Source organism: Thermobia domestica, chromosome 11 (assembly GCF_964235325.1).
Source record: "Thermobia domestica chromosome 11, izTheDome1.hap1.1, whole genome shotgun sequence".
NCBI classification, from domain to species: Eukaryota; Metazoa; Arthropoda; class Insecta; order Zygentoma; family Lepismatidae; genus Thermobia; species Thermobia domestica.
In genome coordinates, this window is record NC_137464.1 from 219,757,534 (window position 1) to 219,775,561 (window position 18,028).

At 35.6% G+C, this 18,028-nt stretch overlaps 1 protein-coding gene across 4 annotated transcripts in view; it reads left to right on the forward strand.

The window, feature by feature from the left end:
- Positions 1-18,028, forward strand: part of LOC145664756 (uncharacterized) — a 99,678-nt gene that overhangs the window by 8,014 nt on the left and 73,636 nt on the right. For all 4 annotated transcript variants that reach the window (XM_081731685.1, XM_081731686.1, XM_081731684.1 and 1 more), the window contains exon 2: positions 5,526-5,653. In XM_081731685.1, the coding sequence (XP_081587811.1) occupies positions 5,534-5,653 (120 nt within the window). In that variant the 5' untranslated portion in view covers positions 5,526-5,533. The remainder of the gene's footprint in view (positions 1-5,525; positions 5,654-18,028) is intronic.

The following is an 18,028-nucleotide window of genomic DNA, read 5'->3' on the forward strand; positions in this document are numbered from 1 at the left end:
TTAAAGAAAAATTCTTGATAAATTTATATCTCAGAATTTAGAACTCGACACATTAGTCTCTGGCGCGATACAAAAGCTTCACATCCCGCCCTTCTTATAAGCATTTCTTCGCCCCCTTGTTTCTATCACTTGCTATGTTGCCACAATAGTCAGTTAATTTCCTGACTCCGAGGAGGAAAGATAATTTAGAAGTCTACGCGAATATATGTTCCATATCGTTCTCTCTCCTTTTTGCTGAAGTAAGTTTGGCAACTGTATATGACACCTTTCATTATGACGCATATTGTTCTTTCCATGCTGAGCTATAATTTGCTGAGTAAAGTGTAGTGTTGCAAACGCCAGAAAAAAGCAGCAAAAATATTCTTTCAGAAGCAGGAGTATTCTGCAAGGTTTTCTTTCTAGAAAAATCATTGAAGAAAAAAAAACTTATTTGCATATGGCAATAGAGATTAGTAGGGTTGAAGTGCCTTTTTCTAAGTGTGCGCGTTTTTCGAACTAGTGAAGAGTTTTTTTTTTTTTTGTGTGTGTGTGTGTGTGTGTGTTTTGTAAGTTTTGTAGATAGCCTATTCCTAGTTTTTAAGATTTACGCTTGTAAAAATGTTTATTTGCACAATGCCTCCAGTGTTTTCTAAATTGAAAACAAAGACTTTACATAGCCAAGCGAGAGAAATTGTGAGTAATGTTCATTCATTTCTGAAGATGGAAGCTAGTGAAGATGTTAGTATTCCAATTCAACATTTTGTAAATGAACGTCAGCTTCAACCGGAGTCCCGGAACGAACAGTTCGAGCAATAGTGAAGGAAAAAGAAGTTCTTGAGTCGTCAGAAGGGCCCTCCACATCACTCTCTACTCCTGGAAAGATAAAACTAAAACCAGCACCTAAATCTTCAGTGGACAATTTCGATGAATGTGTCATCCGTAGGTGTGTGTATGACTATGCTATGCATGAAAAGCAAGTATCAACACTTAGCAAATTGCACAAGACATTACAAGAATTAAATTTTGCGGGTAGTTAAGAGAGTTTGAGACGCTTACTGTATAAGGTGGGTTTTACGTGGAGGAAGACACCAAACAATATAACCATTTTAACCGAAAAGCAAGAGGTTGGTGCTCAAAGAACGCGGTTCTTGAGAGAAATAATGCATTTTAGCCGGGAAGGACAACCAATCATATATGTAGATGAAACATACTTGCTTAGTTCCCACACTCCAGAATATGGTTAGTCAGACGATTCTGGCAAATGTTTCCGGGTGCCTATGTCCAAGGGACGACGTCTTGTGATAGTTCACGCCAGAGGTAAGAATGGGTTTGTTCCTAATACTTTACTAATGTTTAAATCTAATCAGAGGACTTCCACGATGACACGTACAGCGATAATTTTATGAAATGGCTTCGAAAAAGATTAATTCCTAATCTTTCACCCAGATCTGTTATTGTTTTAGACATTGCCTCCTTTCACAACGCACAATTAAATCCTGTCTTCACTCAAGATTCTTTAAAAAAAGATATACAGAGATGGCTTCAAGAAAAGGGATTACCTTTCACGGCTGACATGACACGACCTGAGCTGTACGAATTAATCAAATTACATAAACCTAAACATGTAACCTACAAAGTTAACTCCTTGCTAAATGAATATGGACATTGTGTATTAAGGCTTCTGCCATAGAAGAAGAACTGCGTGGCATATCACAACACAACCTTTATTTGGATGCGGTCATGCAGCTCGCACAATACGAATTTGAGAGTGTTACAAGCGAAGAATGGAGCTCAAGGTATCGCCTTGTGGAAGAGATCGAGAATGAGTTTATGGAGCCCGAGGGTCTGATAGATGAATATGTAAATAATGCTGCATCGGCACATTTCGTAATTTACGTGGACCCTGAATCAACTGACAGCCTCGGGAATTGAGGAGGACTTCTCAGGAATAGAAGATTAGACTAATTAATGCGTGAAGTGTGCCATCAGTCTTAGTCTTAACCCTCCGTGGTCACTGTGGGGTGTGACAGAACCCAGATAAATTAATTTTTGATCTGATGTTTTTCTGTTTTTTGAAAACTTTTCCATCCATGTAAATTCAATTGGTAACACTGCCTGTTGTTATGGCTGGTAAACTGCGTCAATTGCGAGCTGTATGCTATACAAGATGGTTGTGTAGTGTGTTTGGGGTCCAACAGACCCCAGTGTGAGCGTTTGTTTCTTTTGTTCGCTTTCTAATTCCACCTATTTTCCTTTATTTCTGACATTTCTATCCATGAAATATGGCTCAGAGTAAGTTAAAAGAAGATGAAATACTTGAACTTTTGCTTGCCAATAATGATGGTGACAGTGGTATAGAAGATTTTAGTATTTTCTTAAAGTACAATTACCAAAGCGTTAACCTTTTCAGGACCAACGGCTCAAGTGCTGAGCCAGTAGTTTAAACCTCCGTAGTTCGGCTCCTAATTAACGTAGAGAGATGATTTAGGTGTCTATCTCTTCAGGAGGAATAAAACGTTCCAATGGTTGCATTTCATCCACATCAAAGGGCTCGTAACGGAAAGGTAGGGGGGAAAATTGAATGTTTTAGTTGCCCTCTCCCTCAGCATTTAGGGGAGAAACTCTCTCCCCAAAGGAGCTACAAGCATAAAAAGTGGCATCAACAAATATAAATGAACATACTAACTAGTGATACCCTGTGTATGGCAATTTGGCTTGAAAGGGATGAATCAGAGGGATATTGAATTTACCCTTTTTCAGTGTTTATTGTTTTACACCTGAAAATTGTGGGACGCTGCCAACACAGTTATTTGCCTTACGCCAGAAAAATAATATGACATGTATGCCAGACATTCGGAACAATCATATAAAAAATGAAAGGCGAAGATACAATAGCAAGGGAGAAAAAAATTCGGAACAACGTAAATATGAGAATCACCCTGTATATATATATATATATATATATATATATATATATATATATATATATATATATATATATATATATTGTCGTCTACCCTGACGTTGGCAGCCCTAGCGACGTCCCTCATTGGCACAGAGATATGAACGATACCTCCTTGAGAAGCTTATGGGACACAGATTCTAATGAGATAACTTTTGTGCCTCCCGTGCCCAATCCGTAAAAGAAGAAGAAAGTAAAATGTTATGAAAAATACACTTTTCGAAGTTAGTGAGACTCTGGCAACACTGTTATTTGTCGCACGCACGGGGGCACAAGAGTTACCTTGTTGAAATCTGTGTTCCATGAGCTTTACAATCAGGTACGGTTTATATCTCTGTGACAATTAGGGACGTACCTAGGGCAGCCAACGTCAGGGTAGACCAAAATATTTCATAAAATATATACAGGATGATTCTCTTAGGAAACACGTTCAATTTTTTTTCCCACTTGGTATTGAATTTTCGCCCTTCATTTTTTTACGTGATTGTACCCAATGTCTGGCGTACATGTGAATTTTTTCCCTCCGTACGACAAGTAACAGTGTTGCCACCCTTTCACAAATTTCCAAAAACAAATAAATTCTCGTTTTTAAAAATATTCTTCTTCTTGTAAAGGTTTGGTACGGGTGGCACAAATGTTAGCTGATTGAAGTCTGTTTTACATAAGCTTTACAACAAGTTCATATCTCTGTGACAATTAGAAGGGGCACTAGGGCCGCCAACATAAAGGTCTATGGATTTTTTTGTCCCTGTCCGTCCTGAAAAGGTTAATTTTACCGTTCTTCGCAAGATAGTGTATGGGAGTTTTTTCTTTCATATTTTGTATAACACGTGTTTGTTATGTTGGTATATAATATGCATATATTTTATTACAAATGATCCCTAAAGTGTTGAGATTTTTAGTTTTTTTGATAAAGTGATAAAACGTATTTTTTCTTCTGTTAATGAAAACTGTAATAAAAGTAACCAAATCGCTTATAAGTGCAGATTTATTGCTTATGGTAAATAGAACGTATCACAGAACAGTAAAAACAATATATATATATATATATATATATATATATATATATATATATCAAAAATTAAATAAGATAAAAAAGGTGATAGGGTCCTGTGGACCCCAGTGTGACCTCCGTGTCACAAAAAAATAAGTGGACCACGGAGGGTTAATATGTTGGAGCCTTTGCAATAAGGTAAGTTCTCTCTTTATTAATAGGTTGTACAGGTTATTCATTTGCGTTAGTGTTTTTTTTTTTTTTTTTTTTTTTTTTTGTACGATGCTTGGTAGTTATTCTTTTGAATTTTTAGATTGCAACACTTCGCTGTGTAACGAGCGCGGCAGAAACAAGTGTGTTGGACTGTACAAATTAGTATCCAAACAGAAAAATATAAACACGCAGCTTGAGAAAACTTACAATTTGGGTATAAGAAATAGGTATCTCATTAATACCTTGAAAGTTCCATTCCAAATTTTCAGTGAACAGAAGGTTAGTAAACCGGGCGCGTTTCATACTATTAAATGGGTTTCTTTCCCAGCTAACTTTGCCACAACATTAATATCCTGGAAAGAATAGATAAAATTATTTTAGGGTATCTTGCTCGCTTTCATGCTGTTATTTACAGATTCATCCTCTTCTGTGTTTATTATATATTCTTATTCTGTGCCGGTATTACAATTACTCTAAAAAAGTCTCCTGTTCCCTCCAAATACCATATTAACGATTCCCCTATAACACATTCTGCCAGTCATAATGATCTTGGTATCATCTTTGATTCGAAACTCTCGTTCTCTGACCACATCTCCTCAATAGTTAAGAAATCAATGCGTATGCTGGGGCTTCTTTACCGATTCACTGAACTACGTACTATGGCATCATTAACAACATTCTATAAAACTCTAATAGCACCCAAGATCGAATACTGCTCTCCCATATGGGCCATGGCCGCACCTTCACATCTCTCTAGACTTGAGTCTGTTCTCAATTTCTTTATTGCAATAGTACGTTTTCGTGTTCCCACACTTCGAATTTTACCTAAGGAGGAAATTTTGCGATATCTTAATATCCAGACGCCGGAAGTACGCAGAAATAACTCTGATTTGAAGTTCCTTCATAAGATTGTAAATGGGAACCTAAGATCAGAAACCCTAATTCAACAACTATCCTTACATGTTCCTTCCCGCAAAACCCGGAATACCCACCTATTCCATCTTGCACGCCCTAGGTTGACAATTATACAGAGGTCTCTTTTTCACCGAGTACCCAACTATTATAATAATCTAACAAGTGAGGTGGACATTTTTTTCGAGCTACCCGGTGTTTGAAAGAGCAATAAAACACGTGCTGGCTAAATAATATTACTTGTGCATACTTGTTAATACTTTTGATGTTACTGTTGTTGTTTATTTTTTAAAAATCTTTTTCTTTTTTTTTTTCCTGCTTGTTGATATTTCCCTGTGTAAAATAGCACAATTATGCTGTATCTGGGAATTTGTTCAATAAATAAAGAAATAAATACATATTAAGAATTCGTAAAATAAATTAATAATTTTATTTTTTCTGTATGAATTCCTTATTTATCTTCAGGGTAGACAATGGATTCGAGGTGCTGTCGTCTGTGTTCTAGTAGTCATGAGACATGTATTGATATTTTCGGAAGAGAAGGAGAAAAACAACGAATTGCAGTGAAGCTATGTAGAACACTACAGTATGAGGTGAAGTATTTATTTAGGAATTTGATGTAGTAGAATGTGTTACATAACATAAACTCATCTAACTTGTGTTTTGATTTGTTTTAACTTTAACATCTTGTAATTAAGTTCCGACACTAAGATAGATTGTGCCTATGATAATGAACGAAGTGGTGGAATGTAGAAAGTGGGAGGAAACGGGAGAACTTTGAGAAAACTCATACAAACGGTGTTTTCTATCACAAACCCCACTTGATGTGAGCTGGGATTGAACCCGGGATCCCACGCTATTACGGAATCACCGGAGCTCCAGTTTTTGCTGTATATTGCTAATAAACGAAAATGGATTGAAGATACCAGAGATAGGTTGTTAAAATAAGTTTTATTTATTTATTTTCTTAACGGTTAAACGGATGAGCGCTCTGATGAAGACGACAAAGTAATAATTTCCGTAATTCTTAACTATAAAGATTGAAATTAAATCACTACTTAGGCAAGTTCATACGTTCAGTTGTGTTTTTGCGTAGTATAACTTATGTAACAGGAATTTGCGGCATAACGCAGTTTTGAACAACGTGGATTTGATCTAACGCTTCTTTTTGTTCTTACATATATTTACAAATTGCCAGGAGTGCTACTTCAAATTTTAAAAGATAATTAAAGAATAGCAGTAAGTGGCACATTTGCATGTATAAATAGAAAGTCGAATCGACGTATTGGTTTGTAGTTTTAACTACAATTGAAGAATGGAGACACTGTGGCTTAGTGGTTGTTCTATCATTTGTTATGCTATGGGTCCCTGGTTCTCTCCCAGGTCTTTGTGAATTTATAGTGGAAACATCATGTTCTTCGGTTTTCTGAGTGTCCTGCATCCTGCCACATTCTCTTTCCCTCAATTTTTTCATGGTTATTCTCTTTCATTTATCAACCATCTCGTTTAACCTGTTGGGCAAAAGCGCGCAACGTGAAACTGGAATATTTTATTTCTCATTTACAATTCAAGAAATCATTTTTTTGTTTTCAACTTTGTGTTTCTAAAAGGATTTTATAATTATTTGCTTGATAGAATTAAATATTTTGTTCTCACTTTTAAAGTAGTAGATTGTTCTAAATTTTTGTGATAAACGAATTTAATTGAAACACATTATAAATAAACATCGAACAATGCGGATTTCCACTTCTTGGAACCAGTCGAACGGCTTTATGCATGCTCTTCATGTACAGTAATTTGGTCAAGATAATAAAAGAATTCTTAGTTCACTTAGGTCAACCATTGAGTTAAGTTATGTAAGGCATTCCTTTCTGTAGCCTTATAAATAGAATTAAAAAATGAAAATGAAAATGAAATTTATTTAGTTGATCGTTACATAGTTATGCTCTTTACGCTAAAGGAGACGTGTGATTAGTGAAAGTAAATGATTGTAAAATATAATCTTTTGTGCTTTCCAACCAGGAATTGAACCCGGAATCACGAACACCAAAGCCACACATGCTAGCCACTACACCAGCGGAAAAGGGTAGGCAGAATTAGGTGTTTGTCTTGGAACACCTAACGTATTTGTCCCGTAGTCTGGTAATAATACCTAAATCAGGAAATGATGGAAATTAAAGTGCGTAATACAATACATAGCACATATCGGAGAAACAATATGTGGGGTGCCACAAGGATCAGTATTAGAGCCGTTACTATTTTTGATGTAAATGAATAGTGTACAGAGTAATACCCACACGGATAAGTGTCTCTTAATTATAATATTAAGTAATTAAGACATTAATATTATAGTAAAAGGGAAAACAAATGAATATATTGAAAGAAGTACAGATGATGTTATGTCTAAACTATCCCACTAGATTCAAAATAATAATCTCAAGCAGGGAAAAGACTGAAGCAATCATTTTCGCAACAAACATATACAGACTCTGGATATAATTGAAAATAAGGAAATAATTACGTGAAATCGAAGGTTTTAGGAATTTTGATAAATGGAAACTTCTACTGGGGTGAGCATATAATTAATTTAGGCTAAATCAAGTTTATTTTGCAATAAAAGTACTTGAAAATATGTCAAAGATTCTACTCTAAAAATAATTTACTGAGGCCTATTCTAGTCTAATTTAACATATAAGGAGGAAATGCATTGCAAAGCCAAAATCATTTTGACAAATAAAAGTAATAATAAAATTGATACTCAACCTGTAAACTAGATCACTGCAAACCAATGTTTGGAAAGAAACTTCGTATACTTCCAATACCTCGTTTTCTATTTCTTAAACTTACTGATATTTGTAAAGAGACAACTAGAAGGTGTCCTTGAAGTTAGTATGAGAGCAGCATAATTATAACACAAGATACGAACAAAACTTTTTTATTGTAGACCATAGAATTATATTATACAAGGAAGAATGCAAATACACATGTATAATGCTTTATAATAAACGTGCCAAAGATGTAAAGGCTCAGAACTCTGTTGTTAAATTCAAAAAAGAACTCCAGAAATATTTATTACAACACTTATTTTATTCGGTAGAGGAATATATGAATTGCGAACAATAATGAAACTGACATGTTCTGATGAATAATATTGCAACTTTCTTGTAAAACATTCATCTCTAACTGTTGCTATCTCTCGCAGGAAGTAAATGATTACATATGTGTCTCCTAGTCCAATGACAAGTACAGCGGGGAGTTGTTAGTAATTTCCCAAGATGTAGTCCTCAGACGTCTAGTCCGCCTGGTCGTTGTCGTCTCAGTATATTCAATCAGCGAGAAGAATGTTGTTCAGTAAATATATGTAACCCAGTAAATTTACCATATAATAAGAGCGACGATCCTTTGGTAATAATGGATTAGCCCAGTAATAATAGATTAGCCTCGTGCTAAAGAAAGAGTAATGCAGGATGCAACCCCTAGTTTCCAGAGATTCAAACTGACTCTACTTCTCAAATGGCATGGCTCCTCAAACCAGCAAACATCTTAATAGCATGTGTAGCTATATAAATTTCTACCTAATCATAGAAGAGTATACTGTTGCAAAACCATCCTGCACAATAATGAAGAATGAATATTGTAATGCAGTGCTATTCAACCAGGGGTACGCCAAGATGTTTCTGGGGGTACGTAATCCTAAAATAAGCATACTTCTAATATTTATTGAATGATCATAATTGGAAAATTTATTGAATGATCAGTGCTATTTCACAACTTCTTCCATTTCCATCAATATATTTGTGTGAACAGAGTTTCTCTGTATTAACATCAATAAAACGAAGCACATAAATTGCTTGAATCCAGAATCAGCTCTGATTCTTGCACACTCTAGATTCGACCAAGAATCGAGGACGTCCCGGAAACAAGCTCAGTCATCTCAATAACAGGTTAGTTCTAAAGTTACTTTTAGTTTTTAATTATTTACATTGTCCTCAGTGAGCGAATTATCAGGGAGGATGGGAAAATTTCCCTTCAGGAGAAGTGGATGTCTTCCACGTGTTTTGAAGTTTCCCATGTTAATTTTTACGGATGTGCACTTTATCAGCTCGTAAATAGTCTTTGGATTGGCACACTGATTGTCCTTCTGTTGGGCCTCTATTTGTCCCTCCTTTTTAATCAACAGAATATGTGTATTAACTTTAATAAGTTCATTTCGATTTAATTTTTTTTTTAAAAAAGCTTCACGGGTACCCAGTTGGATGGCGAACTGTGTCTAAGGGTACGCGAGAAGAAAAGGTTGAATAACACTGCTTTAATGAACACATTATTTACATAACATGAGTCTGCATCAAAATTAAATTAAATTCTTTTGCTAAATAACGGAAAACTAATAAACAACCTGTTTCAATTACTAGTACATATTATTAATCTTTCAGCCAACATTGAAACGAATGTCTGTATGTAAATAATCTTTGATATCCACATAAAAAGAAAAAGATAAAATTATAGGAACAGTTATTTAAGGGGATGACAAACATTTTCCATAATGTCCGTATAAATTGACAATCGTTGTAACAGAGAAGAATGGTTTATTACAATTTCATCAATGTACCACTATATCAGTTTCAGGGTTGGCAAAAACTATGGTTTTATTGAAAAAAACCAAAAAACCAGTTTTTTTTTTTTTTTGTGTTTAAACCAGGTTTTTTTGGTTTAAATAATTTACTCAATGTATTTATATTAGATATGAACAGAAATTAGTTTGTTTCGCCTTGGGGTGTTATGCAACAACAAGATTATGCTGGAAGGGGTCACATAAGCTTAAAGTGGAATCCAAACCACTTCTCGGCTTACATCCAAGAGAAATTGTCCATTTGGACACGAAACTGGGACTAATTGGTCACAAATGCGATTGCCGACTCACTCACGAAGGACTCGATAAAAATACATTGTACTGATCTTTACATAGGCCTACTTGTTAAAAATAATTGTCAAGAGTCATTTCAGAAGGACAAAAAGATAAACAGTTACACAAGTAAAAACATTATACAGAATTATATATAAATCGGGAAACTCCCGCCTTAGCCATTGGGAAAACCCTGTTATTACTTTAAATGTATTTGTATGTAAAATTTTAAGGTCAACGTATCATAATCACTACGCTAAAACTGAGGTATTAAATTACAAATTTGGCATGTAGATATCATTCAATAAAATTAAAACCAAGTCAAATCCAGGCTGATGTTGGAAGCTACGTAGGCAGCTGATAAATTTGGCAATTTCTATCAATATATTTAAGCAACCTTGTCTGCTTTATAAAACAACAGGCATTCAGGCAAGTAGAAATATATAATTTTGTTTCATTTCGTATATTTAGGCTTAAAATCTTTATGAAATACCAACGTTATCACGAAGAAGACTTTCGCTTAAAGAGACACCTCGAATCGCTACTTGGTTTACACTTGAAAGATGGGTTGTGGTTCGACCGAGAATTGAACACGGAGCCCCTTGATCAAAAGGTGAAAAGTAGATAAATGTAATGCGGATGGTTTGATATGTGGAAACGTCACCATGAAGTTCACACGATTTAAACATTTTTCGTTCTTTTTTTTTTTTTTTTTTTTGTTTAAACCAGTTGTTTCTTTTTTTGAAAAAAAAACAGCTGGTTTAAACCAGCCAACCCTGATCAGTTTCATTACATGTTTTAGTTTAAAGAATCATGCGAGGACTTCTGTATACATTGCCAGTAATAACTACTTATTCTACTTTAATTTGACTTGTAATAATGATATCCGGCAAAACTGTAAGCTATAATTATTTGTCCAACCTATGTAAGTTACTGTAATATTTTACTAGGATCACGCAATGAGTCTTTCAAGATTGTACTGCTAGTATGTATGTCAATCCGTTATTCCGTCCGATAGCTCTTGAACGAAAGGTATTTTTTTTTTCAATAGATAGCTAGCGCGAGTACCTCGCCTGAGTTCGTTAATGGAATCAATCCGCTAACACCTTCATGAGTGACGGTGACTTCAACGATTACTGTCCTTATCCAATACATGTATAATCTAAGTTTCTCATAATCCCCTTTGCTATCTTTACCAGAATTTATTGCACTTTTATTTTAGTATTTATCCATAAATGATGTTATTTTTTGTTATTATAAAAGCCTCCACTTCCCTCTGCCATTAGCTGTATCTTTAGGACTTATTATATGGCAGTCGCTGCTGCCTCTTACTTTCTCTTTTTAATCCCCTTTTGCTGGGAGCGAGGCACTTCTGCTACACGTTACCTTATATATTTCAACATGCCTATTTTCTCTTTTTGAATTATTTTACTTTTTTATTTTTCTAAAATATACTGTTTCCTCCACCGTCCAAATCAACAACACACATACACACAAAACCGAACCAAAAACAAAGTACTTTGTTGTTGTTAGTCTTTTGTTTTCGTCGGTATTTTTTTAGTTTTGTGTCCTTTCTTTTCTTATGTTTTTGGCTTCTTATCTTCCTATTTCTTTGTTTTTCTTCCTCACTTGGGTTCTCACCTTTCGAATATTTCTCTTTTTTATTTCTCGCTGAGGTTTTTTCCTTTGTATTCCAACACATATTTATAGGTATTCTGAGACACATTTTTAATCCTTGCTTCCTTTTCGGTTTTCACCTGTTTCGCTTTAGCTAAACCGCTTTAAAACATATTTGCAGTAATCACTTTTCACTTTAAGAGTATTCACTATATTTGCCCTTAGTTTTTTCCTGTTATTTTTATTACTTCGTTTATTCACTTTTATTTGCTATGCTTTTTACACTTTTTAATTTCATATTTTTATTAATTTCTCATTTTACTTTGATTTTTCACCTCATTATTTGAAAGGTATGTAACTATTTTCCAGACATAAACCCAAAGCCAAACACTATTGGTCGTATTACACAACACTGAACTCAAACCAAAACAGTATTTTGTAGACAATCACTAACACTTAAGGAGAAAGTATTCATCCAGTTCTTGATTCGTATCAGAACTTTTGTTTGTTTGTTTTGGAAATAATGCCTTTTTATTGAATTTTCTTGGGAGTTAGTTTTAGTTTTGTCGATAGTATTTTGTTTTCTCCCATGCTCCTCTTCTTATGTGTTTTAATATGTTTTCAAGCCTGTCGAAATTTCGTCTATTAAAAATAATTTCCCGTATGTCCATTTCCTTGAGTTTCAGTTTTAATTTCTTCCGATTCTATAACATTATCACCATGTCATGGAGTATGTTCTGGGTCCTGCATATTCTCACATTCACACGTATTGTTATTATCGATATTTGATCTTTTAAAGTGTGACTTAAAGGGACCTTGTCCCAAAAGAAATTGAATAGTCTCTGTTTCGTTGTGCCCAATTTTTCTTCTTGTATCCAGTGTTAGAATATTCGTGTTTTTTTTAATTTAGAGCCACTTGATGTGTTTATCCATTCCTCAATCCATTTTTTATCTGTTAGTTTATAAAGCTCCTCGACATTTTCCGGTATCTTTCCTAAAATGTGGATTATTTAATTATTTTTTGATATTTTATCCAGAACTTAATTGAATTTTCTATAAAAAAAAAAAAAATCTAGAGATAGTATGTTTAAGCTTTCAATTGGTATTATTTTTATAATTTAGTTAGACTATGTTAACTGTTTAGTTTATTGTTTACGAAAAACGTGTTTGCCCAAATCCCACAACAATAATTTATTATTTTCATGATCAGTGTCTTATTATATAGTTTTGTTGTTTTATCTGGTAGTTTGTATTTTTATCTGGTTAGGGTTTACAGTTTAGGTATTTTTTCTTTCTTTTTCTGTTTCTTCTATTATATACTTTTTAAAATTAAATTTTCAATAGTCCCAATCAATCCATAGTCCTAAATACTTGTTTAGTCTTTGTTCCTGAGAATTTGAATTTTTTTGTATTAACCCCAATCTTAGTTGTTGTAAAACGTTGTTTTCTTTTGCTCAATTTTTCTTCTTGAGGATCTTTTTATTACAATTGCTATATTATCTGCGTAATCTATTCTTCCTACTGTTTCTTCTACGCTTTCAGCCATTAAAAAAAAAAAAAAAAAAATGTATCACTAAATCCCACATTGTGGGACTACAAAAGATAGAACCCTCTGAACAACCTTGTACGAGGGACGTTCCATATTGATTTACACTATTTGTTTTTACACGTAAGAACCTTTATGCCTCGGTAGATACATCCACTTTCTTAACATAGTCTCCATTAAGAACTACACACTTGCGCCACCCATGTGACAACTTCCCTATGCCCTTTGCGAACCATTTTTTCGGAGTCTGTCGCACCCACGTCCGGACAGCGTCTTGCGGTTCCTGGAAGTCGGCGAAATGATATCCACGCAGCGGTTTCTTCAATGTCTTGAATAGACGGTAATAAGGGACCATGTCAGAAGAGTAACGTGGGTGTGATAGCACGCGGAAACCCTGCTCATTAATGGCAGTCTTGCTTGCCCGACTCGTGTGAGCAATTGTTGCAAGAGCACATCTTTCGCCAATTTTCCTGGTCGTTTACTCAGAATTGCATGGCGCAAACTGCGAAGCGTTGTCACGTATGACTCGCTGTTAATGGTGGTCCCGGGTTCCAACCAGTCAATGAGGATGATTCCATCCTTGGCCCAGAAGACTGTGGCAATGCGTTTGCCTACAGAGGGTGCTATCTATGGAACTTCTTTATCGTGGCGCTACCTTTATGCTTCCATTGCATTGATTGGGCTTTGGTCTCTGGCTCATGATAGTGCAACCAAGTCTCGTTGCCAGTAATGAGTTTGGACATGAAGCCTTCTGGATCCTGGCTGTATCGTTGCAGAAGATCACTGCTCACGTCCTTGATCTGTTGTCTTTGTGCTGCAATCAGGGATGTGGGAACGCACATGGCAGACACCTTACCCATCTTAAGGTGTTCGTGCACTATGCGGTGCAGAGTGATTCTGACAAGTCCTGTGGCCGCTTCCAGTTCCGTAAACGTGATGCACTTGTTGTCCTGAATAAGCCGCTCCACTCTTGAAATGTTCACTGGTGTTGTCATAGTCACTTTTCTTCCAGAACTGGTTCCTTTTTCCGTTGATATGCGGCCACTTTTCCAGCCGTCCACCCAGTTGTATACGGTTTTGTGTGACGGTATGCACTCTTCACCCAGCGCTGTCCTTGCTAATTACCTTCCGTGTTGTCCGCTTACATGCTTACAGCTGTTGGTGAAATATGCTGTAGTTTCCAGGGATTACACTTCTCTGTGTTGTTCATCCACCTGACGGCAGACCTTTGTACTACGTCCTTCCAACTGTAATGACAGGCTCAATGGTGGACCCTCAAAGAAGAAAAAAAGAGAAGTAAATCAAAATGGAACGCCCCCTTTGTACTTCTTATTTCAATGTTTCTGTCTGGTAGTTGTAGTTTTACTTTCCTGTCTAAAATAAAAGTTGTTCATTGTTTTGTATAAGATGTCAATTTTGATTCTTTTGAATTGACTAAAGAGGGATGGCCACCACAGGTCGTCGAAAGCATCAGTTGTGTCTATAAATATTGTTACCTGGTATTTGTCACTTTCCTAGTTTTATTAATTCCAACAGTCTTCGGTGCACTTGTTTTTTCAAACCCATGTTGTAAATTGCGGTTTTCTATTTTCCTATATATTCTTATCTTTTCTGCTAACACATTCGCGAATAACTTCCCAATTTCGTTAATTAAAGAAATTGGTCTGCATGATTTGAAATGAAATGAAATGAAATTTTGAGTTTTACGTCCCACGCTTATGCCGGTTAGGCTAAAGGAGACGGTGATAATGAGTAATGAATGAAATGGTGGAATGAAGAGAGTGGGAGGAAACGGGAGAACCCCGAGAAAACCCACGCACACGGTGTTTGTCCACCACAAAGTTCACTTGGCGGGAGCAGGGTTTGAACCCGAGACCCCTAGCACCAGAGGTGAACGCTCTACCACTGAGCCACCGCGGCTGCATGATTTGGTATCTCTTATCTTCTCCTTCTTTAAGTATTATTAAATGTACTTCCTTCGATCTCTTAGACATTTCTCTTTTCTGAAGCATAAATTAAAGAGGTCTGACTAAATATGGTACCCATTTGTTAATGTTTACTACTGAATGATGGGTCCACTTCGACTTCAAATGTACTGTAACAATGCTCAAAATATATGAGCAAAAACCAAAATAAGCATTACAGTGCACAGTGGGAGAGAGTGCCGAACTAGTGGGACAAAATTATATTGCAATATAAAAAGTGATTTTATGTGATGATTTACAAAATGCAATGATTATATTCAGAATTTTAATGAATTCAATGTTCACACATAAACTTCGACATTTTTTAGCAACTGATTACCGAAATATCACCCTAATACAGTTCATCATTGTTTTAGCACTCCACTGCTGAAATTATTACACATTATAAATCAGGAGCCGCTACTGGTACAAATGTTCAACACAAAACACAAATATATTTTTATAACAACAAATGAAACAGTAAACAAAGGCTATAATACTGTTGTTGTTATTATTCGAGATCCAGTCTTGCTTCCACTCATCATCACTGGACTCGAAGCTGATGGTTCGAAATGATCCTTGTTATCTCTTGCTGCATCTCTTTCCTGCAGCAAGCTGCGGACCTGCACATAACTTCTCGTGTTCGTTGATGGAAAAGGTTGAATGAATGTATGTAACATCGAAAGTGATCAACAGGCGATGCAGTACATCCTCCATTGTTGTCTTTCTTGAACATTTCCGTGAATATCCAAGACGAAATTTTCTCAAATGCATGTTTCTAGCCTCTTGCACATCTTCCGATAGCATTCTAATTAGCAGCAATACGTAGTGTATGACAGTAGCACTGTACATGAGATTTGTATGTATCGAGGATGTCATATAAAATCAGGAATATAATTGCAGGTACATGTGCCTCGTTTCGTTTGCAAATAATTCGAATGCCTCACTGTTTGTGGGAAGCCAAGTGGCGTTACTTTCAAAATCGTCCCAAATCTGTGGATGAACTTACTAATCCCAGTTGTACCTTTCTTTGAAATCTTTCAGTTTAACATCCCATTATTATGTCCTTTAAGTTAAAGGAGACTATGATTAAGACAAGCGAATAATGATGGAAGAATTTTGTGGAATGATAAATTGGGAGGAATCGGGAGTACCCCGAGAAAACCCACGGACACGATGTTGTCCACCAGAAACTTACTCGGCTGGGAATCGAACCAGTGACTCTACGCACCAGAGGTAAGCGCTCTACCACTGGGCCACGGTGCCTCCTTTAATCCCAGTTATAGTTGATGATAGTACAGGGTTTGCGAGGAAACGATGAGTTGAAATTGTCTTTTCCTTCAGGTAATAGCTTATCAATAATCAAACCCATTTTCTGTTTGAACTGTGTAATTACGACCGTGTTTCTTTTCTGCATGACATCCTGATTCTCTTTTGCCCTAACTTGTCAGCTTTCCAGCTCCAGTCTGTAGGAAATGTGCAGGAGACACTCGAAAAACCTGTTCCACCAATGCAGTGTAAATAAACCATATCTGTACACTCATGTCAGTAAACCATATCTGGACCGGTACACTCATGTCCAAAATTATTGTCGCATGTTGTAGAAATATAATTTGATAACAAATTCGCCCGGTATTTCTTATAATGTTAGTATGTGTATAATCGGCAAAGATATGTATGTCGCAAATTTCATGTCAAAGGAGCAGTAAATAAGAACAATAAAATGAAAATGAAACTTTCTTGTTCATTTAGCAACATTTTGTTTTACTCGTTCTAATTTTCGTATTTATAATTCTTTTCCTATGAAATTTACCACAAATATACATTTTCAGATTATACACATAATATCAGTATTAAAAGTACCCTGCAAAATCATTATCAAATTATATTCTTACAAGAAGACAGTTACAGATATGCGACAATCATTTTGGACATGAGCGTACATTATTCAATGCTACGTTTTCGTTTATAGTTTTAGAAGTAACACTGCAGATGAAACATCTTTGTGAAGACGTCCTTGTTAAAGCGTTGCATACTTTGCCATGAACCAAAGTTAGCAGGAGCTGTGTCTGAACTATTATTTTGAATCCACACATTTCCATATATTCTGGTGATAATTAAGATATTTGATATTCCACTTTTTTCATTTCTCTTTTCGTCATGAGAAAAAAAAGAAACTCTTTTTCCATAAGTAGATTTAGTGGTCTACAATGTTTGGTTGAAGATAGTGTAGAGCTTTGCCGTTCAATACGTTTTTCAGAAATATCGTCAGTAGTATTGACATTCAACTGTAGTGGGACAACAGATGTCACAAATAAATGTCGGAATCCGAAGCAATGTCATCTTCAAATTTCTGTTTTGTATTCTTTATGTTTAGTAGCGTTCCACCACAACTCTACTTATAAATCAGACAAAGTTTTTTTTCAGTAGGGGATAGCATCTCAACTTTCATCTCCAACATGATGATAAGAGAGAGAAATATTACATCCTCTTGCCTTGGTCTATTTCCTGATGTTATATACTGTTGTTTAGTGATACTATTTTCTACAGTAAACGGTGATGCCTTAAGAGGAGAGTATGATTTTGCTTTTTATTTAAAGACGTGGAAGTTTGTTATACCTAGTGGCTCTTCATGAATTGCTTTCTGTAATTTCTTTTAAGTATGTACGCAGCATCCCTATTCGCTGATCTCATATATAATTGGGTTGCAAATGTCAATTTTTCCTTGCTAGTTTCTTGCACAATGAACGATATCAATCTTTTCCGTTTTATTACTTTCCAGACTGAAATTCTTATTGGCCTACTGGCCGTGATGTTGAAGGCAAACAGTCAGAAACATTACTCAAAGATAAACACTGCGTAATATTAAGCGTCAAATGGCAATTCAGAATTCAACCGCACATTGTGTTTCTTCATAAATGTATCATATGTTCTTCCA